The sequence below is a fragment of the Populus euphratica genome, unplaced genomic scaffold (genome assembly GCF_000495115.2).
Source record: "Populus euphratica unplaced genomic scaffold, PopEup_1.0 scaffold40.1, whole genome shotgun sequence".
NCBI classification, from domain to species: Eukaryota; Viridiplantae; Streptophyta; class Magnoliopsida; order Malpighiales; family Salicaceae; genus Populus; species Populus euphratica.
The window spans coordinates 930,242-945,677 of record NW_011499912.1 but is presented as its reverse complement, the minus strand read 5'-3'; the positions used below and the strand labels follow the sequence as shown (position 1 = coordinate 945,677).

Below are 15,436 nucleotides of genomic sequence, written 5' to 3'. Positions count from 1 at the left end.
AAAGCTAAAAAAAACCTTGAGCTAATCTAGTAGCTAACCCAAGCCAACAAATTAAATACATAATCTAAGATATGAGACTGAGATGACGCTATAAATAGGAAAACTTAAAAAATACCGGTAAAAAAAATATTCAAAAAAAATGTTTTAAAAAATAGAAGTCTACCCGAGCTAATATTTTAGATTTATGATCCGAATCATGAGACCGATGTAACCCCTTCATAGACAAACAAAAAAAAAAGACAAAGAAACTAGATTCTTAACCAAACAAACATTGGGGGAAGAAATTGAAAAACAAAATTAATAAAAAAATAGTAACTAAAAGAATTATGACTAAATTTAGCATAAATAATCAATGTAAATAAAAAAAATTGCAAATAAAAGAAGAGGAAATGTTTTTAAAGAAAAAAATAAATTGAAGGGTTCATCTGATTTTTTGCATGGCTAGCACGCAATCATAGAAAGAAAGAGCAAAAAAAAGTCCTTTCTAGTCATACCTTATTGAACTACCATACAAGCATAATCTACGGAGGAAGAGAATATCGAGATGAATCAAATAATGCTTTAAAAGCGTCATTATAACCACCTAAGTTAGCTGTAAGTGCCAATAGCTTTTTTGTTTGTTTGTATTTGTATCAAATTAAAAATGCTTTCAAGATCAATCAACAATAACAAACAAATCACGAGGAAATGAATACGAAACTCGTGAACCCAAGTCTAAAAATTGAAATGATAGGGGTAATGCAATAATTTTACCATTCCATCAAACATAAAAATACAAAAATGTCCTTTTGAAGAAGGCATTGAATTATTGTATTATAGGGTTACATTAGTTATTTTACTGTACATTTTAAAATATAATTACCAAAATAACCCTACTTTATTCTCTATATCATTGAAAAAAGATTACTCTACCCTCGAAGCAAAGATAAAAATAAAATAAAATCAAGAGGCAATATAATAATTATATAATTGTAATAGATAATAAACCATGTCTCGAAGTATAATAATATCACCATGAGTTTTAGCTTTTTTGTTGATATCTAGAAAAGAAAAGAAAAGGAGGAATTATTAAGCTATAGAGCAATCAAATGCTCAATCAACTATTTTTTTTTTTTAAATATTGATTAGTTAGATAAAGTAGATTATTAAAGACCTCATTAAATTAATTTTTTCCTTATTGAATTTGAATAACAATAATAATAATAATACATTTTATTTATTTAAACTAAAAGCTTAATCCATATCAATCGTGTTTTATTTATTGAGATCGTAAGTGTCATTTGCGAGGGTGAAAAGAGGTAAAAAACAAAGTTATTTTTTGGGTTTAACAACAACAATTTATTTTTTGATATTTATCACTCATAATTACTTTATACTATTTTTCCCCCTATATTCTTAACTGAAAATTTAATCAAAATCCCCATGTCACATAAATTAATCAAAATTAATAGACATAGTTTATAAATCAAAATTAGCAGACCCAAAAACCTTATAAAAAACCCTATTCAATGTATTTGTACACAATAGTTTCATGGTCTCGCTCTACAGGAGAAGCCCAACTATATAATCTTACTTTAATGAAGGAGCTCGACTCCATAGACTTGCTATAAGGGAGGAGCCCGACTCCATAGTATAGCCCAACTCCACAGGCTTACTCTAGGTAGTGTGCTTGAACCTATTTCTTATATCTAATAAGCACAGGCAACTTTCCCGAGCTTAATATTTTTTTTATATCTTTTTCTATGATCTTAGGAGGTATATTTATATTTTACATTGGTCCAATATGTATTATTTTAAGTAAAATATAACTTAAAATATCATAAAAATTGAATTACAATTCAGCTTATCCTCTTCATAAAAGGACAAAATTCATAGGCTATAAATACATTATGAATCCTTTAAACTTCATGTTTATATTCTTCACTCTTAACACTTCCAATATATATAATTTCAGAGTATATATTTCTAAAATATCTTTATATTTTTCTTTCTCTACAAAGTTACATGATTAATAATCTAAGAGTCTTCACATTCATCAAATGAGATATTTTGCAAGTAACAACTATTAACCATGTTAGCTTACTTAACATTACTAGCTATCAACTAATAACCACTCGAGCTTTTCATATCAAGCCACCAAATATTTTAACTAGAAAAAATAAATCAAATTATTTAAATTAAAAGATTAACCGATTATCTAACATGTCAACTTTATTTCTAAATATCTTGAATTTTAAGACTCATCAATCATAAATTAATTCTAATATATCTAATAATTTTTTCTTCCATTAAAATATTTGCTTGCATACAAACCTACCAATCACTATGAAATTTCAACATTCAAATATTTGGTGTTGTGGTGCCGTATATTCATTAGCGTAGACATTCATAGCAAAAATCAAATCCAGGCTGAAAAGTCAAATTTCTTATTCACACACTGTCCAACTTATCACAGAAACATAAACAAAATCAGATTAATACTGATGTTTGGATCACCATGTTGTCGTGGAAAGCATGATGACACTGTATATATCTGTCAATACATACATGCAATTTCTTCTTCCCCTTTCTCGAAACAAAATTAATGGAGTCTCGTTTTCCATGAGCACAGGGTCGGTTTAGTTCTTGTCAACCACTACAGCACCATGGCACCAAGCTGGGTGTGAACAAGATTGTTGCCCGTCCACTGCTTTCCAGCTCAGAAAGAGCATTGAAGTCATGAAAGTCTTCTAGGTGTTGCTCTCCTAATAACCTATGTCCTTTACAGCTTTCAAAGACAAATATTGTACAAGATATAACCCAAGTCATAATCTAGCCTAACACGATAAGTTTACCTTCTCGAATGCAACTCGTTTTCGTTTTTTAACGCACTCACAAGAATTTAGGCACAGCATTAGCTTTCACATTTCACATGTAGTTTAGATAGGTAGGATGTTAGTATCTTTTTTTCTGCATCTAAACTATCTCCAAACATGATCAAAAGCAAATTATTTATACAAATTCATGGAAATCATTGATAAACTAAATAAAAAGAGAAGAAAAGGTAAGCATATAATACAAACCCCCATGGGATTGATCTCGCATCATTTAGCTATGAGGTTTGGGGGCTTGTTTTCTTCTAGCTTTCAAGTTCGAATCCCACTGGTACCAAATTTCTTCGATCCACAGGTTTCAGAGCTTAACCCTGTATAAAAAAATAGTTATAGATTATAAGGATTTAGTTAAGCGCATGCAAGCCAGCACATGATACATTATATTTTTTTTTAAAAAAAAAATTATATAATACATTCATCTCCATCTCGATATTATATTATTAGAAAAGGAAATTTTGTGGCTCAGTTGTTTCTTTTATGTCTCTATTGGGTCCTCTCTGTGTAGTATGCCTGTCACCCCCGCGGTACTTTACCTGTTCACTAGGCTTGCAGGATGTTCAGTGGGCTGTGGGATTAGTCGTGGTGCACGTAAGCTGACCCGGAAACCCACATTAATAAAAAAAAAAAGAAATTCAAGAATACACATGCATGATTCATTGAATCATAATCTTAAATGATTCATGTGTATTCTTTATATTTAGGATTGTGTAATCTAAGATGAAGGTGAGCAAGCTAAGGAGATTGCCAGCCCCACTTAAAGATTGGGATAGAGAATAACCAATTAAATAAGATGTCGTTAATTTTTATTAAATAAATAAAAATAATGAGATTTAAATTCATAATTTTTAAATTTGTGACTGTTTGATCATTTAGACTCTAATATTATGTTAAAAAACCATATAAACATAATAGTTTAAGTTGTTAGATGAGATTGTAAGATATAATTTATATTATTTTTTTTATATTATTTTTTATCACTAGGAGCATTATTTCTTTGTAAAATTCTACTTTTTCATCTATAAAAACTTTAATTTCTTGGCAAGTAAAGATTAACGAATAAATTAAATTCCCAAAAAAAGGAGACAAAACAAGCAAAACCCACGAACACCCATTTAAATCCTCCTCCAGTAGTTTTCTACTCGTAAAAAACTATTTTTTATCGTCGAATTCAACATCTAAGTCTTAATAATTGATTAAAAGAATCTCATATGAACATGGAATTTGCCTCAAGGTCTCTTTCACAGCCGTATAATGGTCAAGAAGGGCATGATAAATGGTCGCTCGTGGTCTCCCAGTTCATATTCAATACAAGGAAATTATGGCATTGCATGATGGGGACAATTGTATGTGCATATATAGGCTTTATAATCTCCTTCTATAATCATTAAATCACTCGAAATCCATGATTTACTAACTGACAATATTAATTCTGACGACTCGAGCTAACTTTACAGCACACAGTTTTGTGGCTGGGGTCTCTACTAATTTTGACGAGCAAATTAGGAGATTCGTGCGTGTCGTGGAGGGACATGATTGTTGTTGGACTTGTCAGTTCTGAACTTTAGTTGCCAAATTCAATCTTTCATGATACCTTTATGTAAGAAATTCGTGACTCTGAAATCTAATCTAGATTGTATTTCTAGTGGAATAAAAAAATATTTACTGATATTGAATTTTTAATAATTTAATTGACCCCATAAATTAATACCAAAGAATTTCTTTTAAAAAATAATAAAGATGTAATTAATAAAATTAATTGATATGAATTGACTCCATAGCTTGCTAATTAACCTGATAATCTAAGTAATCCAAACCCTTTTTCAAAGTCAATTCCTGTATAAAGTCTACCAACTACAATCTAAACCCAAAATATGGGGGTTTGTCAAGGAATTGCCCCATTTTTTCTATAGTTTTGATTAGTCTCGCAGATGTTAGGATTAACGAAGTTTACAATCATTGTTTATTCCCAATGAGTTTTTGTTTTTGTTTCGGTTAATCTCTCCCAATCATTTGATGATTGGTGGTACTTCAATGGGAAGAAGTAAGGTGTGATTAGTATTGTAGTGTATTGTGTTTTTTTTAAAATATTTTTTATTTAAAAATATATTAAAATAAGTTTTTTTTTAGTTTTTTATTTTTAATATTAATATATCAAAAGTATTAAAAAAATACTAAAAAATTATTAATTAATAATTTTTTAATATCAAATATATTTTTAAAATACACCTAATACAATAATTTATACAATAAATTATTTAAAGAATAGATAATTTAAAATACATCAAATTAATCATGTCTTAACATATTAACTCCTTACTTGGTTTAATTTTAAACTTGATCTAAGATGAGAGATTTAAGATAGACGAGTTTCACAATAATTTATACAAGAAATTATTTAAAGAATAGATTAATACAATAAATTTCTTTTTTAAACAAAAGAAAAAAATATAAAGAGAGTGTTTGGAATTGTAATAGTGATTGTGGTTTAAAGTAATTTTTACTTAAAAATATATTAAAATAATAATAATAATATTTTTAAAAAATTATTTAATATCAGCACATTACAATAATATAAAAATATAAAAAATTAATTTTAAATAAAATAACTTTAAATTTTAAAAAATATGATTTCAATCACATTATCAGACACATGTAGTAGAAATTCTAAATGCCATCATGTAAGAATTGATGCCAATGGCTGGGTGGGGGAAGAAGATATGCTTGTCTTCTATACGCAAGACAAAGTTTTGCTGCTATAGACTTTGCTAGAAACAAGTGCATCAAGCCACTTTCATGGCGGATTTTACTGCTATAGGCTTTGCTAGAAACAAGTGCATCAAGCCACTTTCATGGCGGATTCAGGCACTTGTTTCTAGCATGGATTTTCACCTTGACAAAGCTAAAAAAGCGATTTACCTGCTTTTGTTGCTGTATTGATTGATCACACCAAGAATTTAAGTTTTCTTCCATCACGTTTTGCTTCCTTTTGCTTTGCCCAGTAGAGGGGAAAATCTCATAAACAATAGAAGCAGCTAGTTTTTCAAATTGTTTTTTACCCTCAAAAATATCAAATTAATTGATTTATTATGAGTTTTTTTTTATGGTTTTAATGTACTAATCTCAAAAAATAATTAGCTTTAAACAGCACCATAAAGTAGTTTTCTATGCAATCCCACTGTTATTTTTTTTTGATAATTTGATTTTTTTTTAAATACCAAATTTTAATTGTTAGAGTGCATGTATTTCTTAAAAGAAAAAATTAAGTTGATAAATTGATATATATCTCGTGTATTATTCTAATTAAAAAAAATTATAATCAAATATTTTTATATAAATACATTAATATTTTAGATATGAATGACCCGGTTAAAATTTTATTAGATATCAACTTAATCTTAATAAATAAAAATTGATACAAATATTCGATGATATATTTATCTTAAAAAATCAATATAAAAACTATTATTAAAAAAATACTTCTTTATCCATCTTTTTTAGAAAACTTCGAAGAAATAAGATAAAGATAAGGCAGAAAACAAAATAAATTATATTTTATCTTATTCAACCATGTAAATTCAACTTATTTATTCATTAAATTTAAATCAAATTCGAATTAGAATTGATGCTAATCGAATTGTGAATAGTGCAATTTCTCATTGTTTTATCAAGGAGATGCACAAAAATCTATGGGCTACAAAGCCGTCAGCGGCTCTTGTATACCAGGTGGGCTCAAAAGCTCATGGGCTTTTATCCAGATGTAATGTGGGGGTGCAGAATTTCTCGTTATGGGCTTTTGGCAATTGCTTCTTGGCCTAAACTTTATTTTCCATGCATCTAGATTGACCCATGCTATGTAACACGTGGCCTTCATCCTTGGGGTGCCACGTTGTGGCAAGAGCCGAGAGGGCAACATCGGAATAAGATAAATTACTTAGAGAACCAGGCCGGTTCTTGTCGAAATCTTCCAGCCTCTACGCGACGGTCCAGTTCCTTACCAGACTCTGTTATTATTATTATTATTTTTACTCCTATTTGCATAATAACTAAGATACCCCTCACCCAGAGGTTTCCTTCCCAGCACTCCACTCTGTCATGAGATAAATGGAACAGACAAGTAGAAAGGATACAACGTATATGAGCATCTGGTGTCCGAACCGAGAGGTCCTTTAAAGAGCAAAGGTAGAACTTCAGCTCTATAAGTGTAGACACCATATTTTTTAAACCTAACCTGGTAGTCGAACCGGTTTAATAATCGGGTCACGGGTCAGATGAGTTGACCCGGGTCAACCCAAAAATCCCAATAAAGCTTTGTTTTCAAACCTGGCCCGTTCAGGTGGGTCAACCCGGTACCCGTCCGACCTGGTCCGGTCCGGGTCCAAGTCAAAAACAACCACGGATTTGGCCCGGAAAAACCCGGTAGACCCGGGTAAACCCGGATGAGACCCAGCCTTACTTGTTTTTCAATTGTCTTGCTCTTCATCTTCTCGTGGCTATTGCTATGAACTTCTTGTTACTTGGAGAAGTAGCTGGGTTGAACGCGTGAAGACCAGGTGGTGTAACTCGTTCAACAATCACTAACTCATCGACCCAGCTCAGCCACCTTCCGTGTTCGACCACCCTAACTCAGTTAGTCCCATCACGAGTCGAGAATAAGTAGATGTCTGTGCTGAGTTCCTCCATTTCACCGCTCCATCCTCTCTCTCAATAGGAAGCGACAACTGTGTAAACGGCAGAAGGAGAGAATGCAAAGCTAAAATCAGCAATTCCATGTGGGGTGAGTCTCCAAGTCATCCCGGTTGCTAACTCAGTAGCGTAAACTGTAGCCCAACTTGTCCTTGGCTCGCCTGGGTTTTCATGTGTTGACAAGTATACTAATCTCCACTCGCCGTTAAAAACATGAAAACCCATGTGAGCCAAGGACTGTTTTGGCTTACCTCTCTTTCTTCACCAAATAATCTCCACTCACAGTGGGCTTATCCTTCATCAAAATCCCACCTTTTCCATTAAATAAAGGAACTTGTACAGGTTTAGGAATTTCAAGGGCTGACCTTGATCGGTCGAATCATCTCTTCCTTCTGGCTCCATCTGTGGCTTATGGATCTAGGGATGGTTTCCAATAGGCAATCTTGGAAGATAAGAGACTGAGGAGAAGGCTTACTTTATTGGGATGTTTTTCGGGTTGACCCGGGTTAATCTATCTGACCCGTGATCTGATTATGAGACCGAGTCGACTACTGGGTTCGGTTTAAAAGCTACGCAATAAAGTAAGCCTTCCCACGACAGGACGCCGCGCTGCTGCATGGGTTAATCTTGAAATCCATCGAAAATCTTATTTTCATTTTATTTTTCTATTATATTATCATAATTTGATCAAAACTTGAATTCTAATAACTAATTTTACTTTATAATATAAATAAATTAAAGCTTTCAAATGAAAGTAACACCAGCACGCCTCGCATCACTAATTTTCAACATGAAAAATACTTGGAAGATCTCTTGGATCATATTGGATCTTCCACTAAGTGTGAAAAAAAAAAAACACAAACGTTCTCTAGCACGAGAAAGTTGAGTTCCCCACTCGGCCATTCACAAAATCCAACCAGTGCCTGGCTCACGCACCACATGTTCTCTAGCACGAGAAAGTTGTCGCCTTTTAATGGTGGGCTTGTTTATTTTTACATTTTAAACATGTGTTTTAAATATTTTGAATTTTTTAATTGATATAATTTTGATATTTTTAAAGTATTTTAATGCATTAATATAAAAAATAATATACATATAATTATGAATATTAAGCAAAATTAATCTTATTTTTTAAAAAGATATGAGGATGGCTGGATAAAAAAAAATTAATTAGTTTAAAGGCTATTTTGAAATCACAAAATTTAATTATTCACTAAAGTATAAAATGGAAAATTTAAAATAAACAACAAACTTACTCATTACGGAGATAAGTAAGGTTGTCATTCAAATTAAAATCTTGATATCAACCTAACAATCATAACTGATAAATGACAAACCTCACTTGAAATTTTGCCGAATGAATCTGCCACCATTCGATACTATATTTATTTAAATAAAATCATATGAAATAATAAATACATTGCATTAAAATTAATATAATTTACGTTAATATTTCCATACCTCTTTTCTATTTTTAAGATATTTAACCAATATTGTTATATAAATAGAAGGGCTAATGATTCAATTTATCCTTATACAATGACATATTTTTTTTAACATGTTTTTTTATATTTCTATTCAAAGCAATTTACTATATGTATAATTAGGATAGATTATGCTTGAAAATATGGTAAATATTGTTTTTAAAGTGTTTTTGGTTTAAAAATTTATTAAAAATAATATATGTTTTTATTTATTAAAATTTATTTTTGATACTAGCATATCAAAACATAAAAAAATATAAAAAATAATAATTTAAAACTATTTTTTTTTAAAGGCTGTTGAATAGCCATGGCAAACATGACCTTAATCAAGTAATTAGAAAGTTTGGTATATATTTATTTGGATAAATTATCATGAATATCCCGCTGGGATGATGAAATAGAAATTTGGCATATATTTTGGGATAAGTTTACTACATCAGATATAAAAAGATAATTAGAGAAATACCTTGATATATCAGGATAAATTGAGTTATCAACTTGAAATTAACTTAAATATAATACTAATTATGGATAATGGAATTTTTCCTGCTAAGACAAGAAGCCAATAACATATTACATGCATGGATTTTTACCCTTCCATGTACTGTCTCTCAGAGCCACAATATCAAACACCTAACAATCACCTCTCTCTCTCTCTCTCTCTCTCTCTAACATTTTTTCTTAAAGCGATTTTCTTTCTTCCTGTCTATACATAACCCATTTGTTTTTACATGTTGAAGACCACATGGAATGCTTAATTATCATCTAATAACTTGGAAGTCTGCAACTTTTTCTGTCTCACAATGCATAACCCCTCGGCAGTAACCACCACCCAAATCGGGCTCTGTCTTTGAACTTGTAGCTCAAATGGGTGGCTTTGCTTTTAACAGAGCAGTTCAAAGCATAAACTCAAATGGGCTATCTTTTTCTAGGTCAGATTTTCTGTTTTTGATAGCCCGGTTGGTCTAAATACGAGAAAGGTTAATGCTTCACTGAGTTTGAGTAGTAGAAGTGGTTTTAGAAGTGTTTGGAGTGAGTTTAATAGGACTATTAGGCTCCATTCCGAGAGAATCCCAATTGGCTTTGCTTCAGTTCAGATTGGTTCAGGAGATAATAATGGTAATAATAATATTAGTAGCAATGATGGTGATAATACTAATGGGTTAAGAGATGATGGATGTGGTGTTTTGTTGGATGATGGTGTGCTTTTGAATGGCGTAGAAGGTGGGACTCCTAAAAGGGTTCTCATTTTGATGAGTGATACTGGTGGTGGTCATAGAGCTTCTGCCGAGGCTATTAAGGCTGCCTCCAATGAAGAATTTGGTGATGATTATCAGGTCAGTTTTTCCAATATGATACAATATAAATTTGCTTTCACTGCTTAGGGAATATCTCGGTGCATTGCCAATATGGAATTAAAGGAAATGGAAGAGATTTTTTTATTTTTTAATCATTTGGAACCTGAGAAAATGACAATTTATGTTCTTTCAAGTGTTGTGCAGCTATTATGTTAATTGAGTCTCTACATGTTGGTTTATGATAATGAAAGTAATGAAAAAAGAAAGGAATGTGTATCCAGTTCTTTTTCTTTCTTTTATTTTATTTTTGTGGTTTGTGAGCAATTTAGTGTAGAAGGGGGGAGTGGTTAGTTGATGATTGGATACGTTTATGTTGATCATGTTGTGTGTTAAAAGTGCATGTCGCAGTTGTTTATTACTGATTTGTGGTCAGAACATATGCCTTGGCCATTTGATCAATTGCCCAGAAGCTATAACTTCCTGGTGAAACATGAGGCATTGTGGAAAATGACATATTATGGAACTGCACCACGTGTGATTCATCAATCTAATTGCAACTTCAACATTTATAGCTCAGTGGAACTTTCTATCTTCTTTGGATATATATAGTTATATTTCCAAGAGCAACATCAGCTTTTGTTTTATCATATATTCTTGGTGGAAAAAAAGGCACTATCAGTTATAATTCCCATTGGGCAACTCTAATGACCAAATTTTGTTAGTATTTCTTGTCCTGATTCGTCATCATTTTCTCAGATGTTGAAATTATATTGTTTGTTCAGGATAGTTTCTATGGTAGCATGCAATTCTGTTCTTATTTGATCATTAATTTCTGTTTGTGGTAGAGAGGTTGCAAAAGGATTGATGAAATACCAGCCTGACATCATTATCAGTGTCCATCCACTGCTGCAACATGTTCCTCTTCATATATTGAGGGCAAAGGGACTTTTACAGAAGATAGTTTTGACCACTGCTGTCACCGATCTAAGCACTTGTCATCCTACATGGTTGATTCTGTAAATGTTGTTTTTGTTGTTTTAGCGGTACCTCATTATTAGAATTTTGATATCTTACATCTGTATGGTTAGGTTCCATAAGCTTGTGACGAGATGTTATTGCCCATCAACAGATGTATCAAAGAGGGCAGTGAAAGCTGGGCTCAAGCCCTTAAAGATAAAGGTTTATGGCCTTCCTGCACGGCCTTTTGTGAAGCCTGTTAGACCAAAGGTTGGTTATCATTCTAGTTGATTACTTACCTATTTCTCATGGGCTCTTGGCAGCCTGATGTATTAACAGTGCACCAGTATTCAACAGTTTTATTCTCAGGAACATGGCTTTTATGTTGAAGTTATGTTTTTGTCTATGCAAACTTGAAGTTGAAGAAAGAAATGATATCGAGCAGGTTCCTTAGAAAGACAAATTGACTTGATAAAACTTGACCCTAGGCATGAAAAATGAAGCCATTTATTTAACTCATGTAGCTTGTTTCACTTGGATTTATTAGGGTGAATTAAGAAGAGAACTAGGAATGAATGAGGATCTTCCGGCTGTGCTACTGATGGGAGGAGGGGAAGGGATGGGTCCCATTGAGGCAACTGCAAGAGCACTTGCGGATTCATTACATGATGAGAATCTTGGAGAGCCAAAAGGTCAAGTCCTCGTGATATGTGGTCGCAACAAAAAGCTTACAAACAGATTACTCTCGATTGATTAGGTTCCGGTCAAGGTATCAACTTATTATTTTTTTCTCTCCCAATCAGAGTCTCATGATTTTTCGAGTTGAACTCTAGATTCTATCTGCGTCATGGAGTTAGGCAGTGCTTGCTACCCAACAGTCCTTTTCTACTTCTCGAGACAATTATTGGCATCCCCTTTAAATAACTCACTGCTGTCTTGTCATTGATATAGTCCATCAACATACTGCAGCAGTCATTTGGATGACTAGGGATTTTACATCTCTTTCATATTCACAAGGCATTAAGCATCCTTGTGCATTCGTAGCCAACCACAAAGGCATGCATAGTACTGAATATGATGCTCCATCATATAGGTGGAGGGTTTTGTGACTAAAATGGAGGAGTGCATGGGTGTTTGTGACTGTATTATCACAAAGGTTAGCTTCCCATGACCCTGCTGTTATTTTTTCTTCAGTCTCATTTTGAATGATTACATTGCTGGACAAGTAAGTCGGCTAACTTTATTGTAGACCTCAGCATATTATATGCTGTAATCAGGCTTGAGCTCCGATTGGTTTTGGCAATGCTGCTCTAGCATACGGAAATCCCTCAATAGCATACATGCAATGCCGAAAGACCCTAAAATAGCAATACCAGACAATTGTAGGATGAGGCTTGTACTCTGGCAGGATCTCTGATGTGTGCTTTTAAAAAAAAATAATTTAGCTTAATATCGAGTAGCAGTGCAAGTTCTATCCTTCCATTTAAGATGCCCCTTTCTCCCGTATCTGCAAGGATTCTGCATAATATGTTTCTATAACGTGGATGGAATGTTAGATAATGGGTATCCTAAATACATTCTTGTTGAAACAGCACTTTGCAGGTTCCCAACTGGGCATGCTTTTAACTCTCACCTGATCTTTAATAATACAGGAAGTAGGCAACGTGCCTCATGTGGTGGAGAATGGATGCAGGAAGTTCTCAAAATCACCGAAAGAGATTGCAAAGATTGTTGCAGAATGATTTGGTCCAAAGGCAGATGAACTCAAGGCCATGTCACAAAATGCACTGAAGCTGGCCAGACCTGATTCTGTATTCAAGATTGTCCATGATCTCCATGAGCTGGTTAGACACAGAAATTTTGTCCCCCAGTATTCCTGTGCAACTTGACATTTTTCACCACCTATCAATTTTGATGAGTTCAGAGTGGTGTATAGTGGGTTAACCCGAGGCCTGTTGATCCTCCAATTGAAACCAAAAAAAAATAAATAGATTTACCCTTTCTACCTCATATCACTCGATGACATTGTATTGATTCCATACCCCTTCTCTCCACTTTTTCATGAGTGTTTGGGATTGAGTAAACTATTATTTATCAAGGTGTTATTTATTGGAAAGTGTATTAAAATAATCTTTTTTATTTTTTAACCTGAAAATATTAAAAAAATATTAATTTTAAGCATATTATATGCTGTAATCAGGCTTGAGCTCCGATTGGTTTTGGCAATGCTGCTCTAGCATACGGAAATCCCTCAATAGCATACATGCAATGCCGAAAGACCCTAAAATAGCAATACCAGACAATTGTAGGATGAGGCTTGTACTCTGGCAGGATCTCTGATGTGTGCTTTTAAAAAAAAATAATTTAGCTTAATATCGAGTAGCAGTGCAAGTTCTATCCTTCCATTTAAGATGCCCCTTTCTCCCGTATCTGCAAGGATTCTGCATAATATGTTTCTATAACGTGGATGGAATGTTAGATAATGGGTATCCTAAATACATTCTTGTTGAAACAGCACTTTGCAGGTTCCCAACTGGGCATGCTTTTAACTCTCACCTGATCTTTAATAATACAGGAAGTAGGCAACGTGCCTCATGTGGTGGAGAATGGATGCAGGAAGTTCTCAAAATCACCGAAAGAGATTGCAAAGATTGTTGCAGAATGATTTGGTCCAAAGGCAGATGAACTCAAGGCCATGTCACAAAATGCACTGAAGCTGGCCAGACCTGATTCTGTATTCCAGATTGTCCATGATCTCCATGAGCTGGTTAGACACAGAAATTTTGTCCCCCAGTATTCCTGTGCAACTTGACATTTTTCACCACCTATCAATTTTGATGAGTTCAGAGTGGTGTATAGTGGGTTAACCCGAGGCCTGTTGATCCTCCAATTGAAACCAAAAAAAAATAAATAGATTTACCCTTTCTACCTCATATCACTCGATGACATTGTATTGATTCCATACCCCTTCTCTCCACTTTTTCATGAGTGTTTGGGATTGAGTAAACTATTATTTATCAAGGTGTTATTTAGTGGAAAATGCATTAAAATAACCTTTTTATTTTTTAACCTGAAAATATCAAAAAAATATTAATTTTAAATAAAAAATTAATTTTTTTTTAATTTTTTTCAAAAATGTTTTTAAAATGTAAAAAATAAACTAGGCTTTCCCAATAAAGTAATCCTACTCTTCCATGTACTGTTTTCCTTTATTGTTGGTGAGATGCAGTGTATTAGTCATCATTTTAATGCTTTTCACTAGAAAACGGGCACTAAGAAGTTTGCGTGAGGATTAAAAGGAAGAAAGGCATCAAAAAAACGATTACAAGACGGTCAATTAGGCAGGGGAAAAGTATGCATAGGAGTCAAAATGACCAGAAACAAGTTGGGGGACCAATAGTGATTTTTGGCATACCTGTGTACTTGGGCCGAGTATGATATGACGGGGCTGAAGGAGATCTAAAAGCCCATTAAAGATCTATAAAGACCCTCAACACCACGGCGTTCCTCACCAGCTCTCAAAAACCCTAGATGACTGCACAGCCGCTTTTATGCATTTTACATCTTGCGTCTCTTATGTTTTTTCCTTCTTTACGGCCGTGATGAAGAGTGCTCCATAATTCTGACACCTCTTGTATGAGAGGAGCTTTTCATAGCTCTTCTTTGAGCACATACAGCAACTCTCTGAGCCTTCTTTTTAATATTTTTATTTTCTCTTGAGGTTCTCGACGTTTTGGCAAGAAACTACGAAAGATATCTTCTCTCTGTAGTGATCCCAGATTTCTTTTGTCTTCGAGGAAGGTTTTAAATTAAAAAAAAGGATTGCTTTATGCCTGACATGATTTGGTTCTGATATATTTCATGAAAAAATTGTTTTAAGATGGATCATAACAGCTGTGATGTGTCCTTTGTTTTTATTTTTTCTTGAGATTCTTGACATTTTAACAAGAAACTACGAAAGATATCTTCTCTCTGTAGTGATCCCAGATTTCTTTTATCATGAAAGAAGATTTAAAATTAAAGAAAGGAGTGCTTTATGTCTGATTTGATTTGGTTTTGATATATTTCACTAACAGCATGAAAAAATTGTTTTAACATGGATCATAACAGCTGTGATGTGTCCTTGACATGAGCTGAACCG

General features: G+C 33.1%; 1 protein-coding gene and 1 long non-coding RNA gene across 2 annotated transcripts; both read left to right on the top strand.

The window, feature by feature from the left end:
* The first annotated feature begins 9,675 nt into the window (after positions 1 to 9,675).
* On the top strand, positions 9,676 to 13,331 carry LOC105134120 (monogalactosyldiacylglycerol synthase, chloroplastic). The gene is given in 10 exon segments (XM_011038412.1): positions 9,676 to 9,875; positions 9,877 to 9,983; positions 9,986 to 10,377; positions 10,747 to 10,889; positions 10,891 to 10,914; positions 11,184 to 11,345; positions 11,427 to 11,565; positions 11,843 to 12,064; positions 12,389 to 12,520; positions 12,948 to 13,331. Coding segments are annotated over 10 exon segments (1,590 nt in total). The 5' UTR covers positions 9,676 to 9,843; the 3' UTR covers positions 13,185 to 13,331.
* Positions 13,332 to 13,482: 151 nt separating this feature from the next.
* LOC105134121 (uncharacterized) lies at positions 13,483 to 14,254 on the top strand. Its single transcript, XR_843937.1, has 2 exons — positions 13,483 to 13,781; positions 13,871 to 14,254. It is a non-coding gene; the product is annotated as an uncharacterized LOC105134121 (long non-coding RNA).
* The last annotated feature ends 1,182 nt before the right edge of the window (positions 14,255 to 15,436 follow it).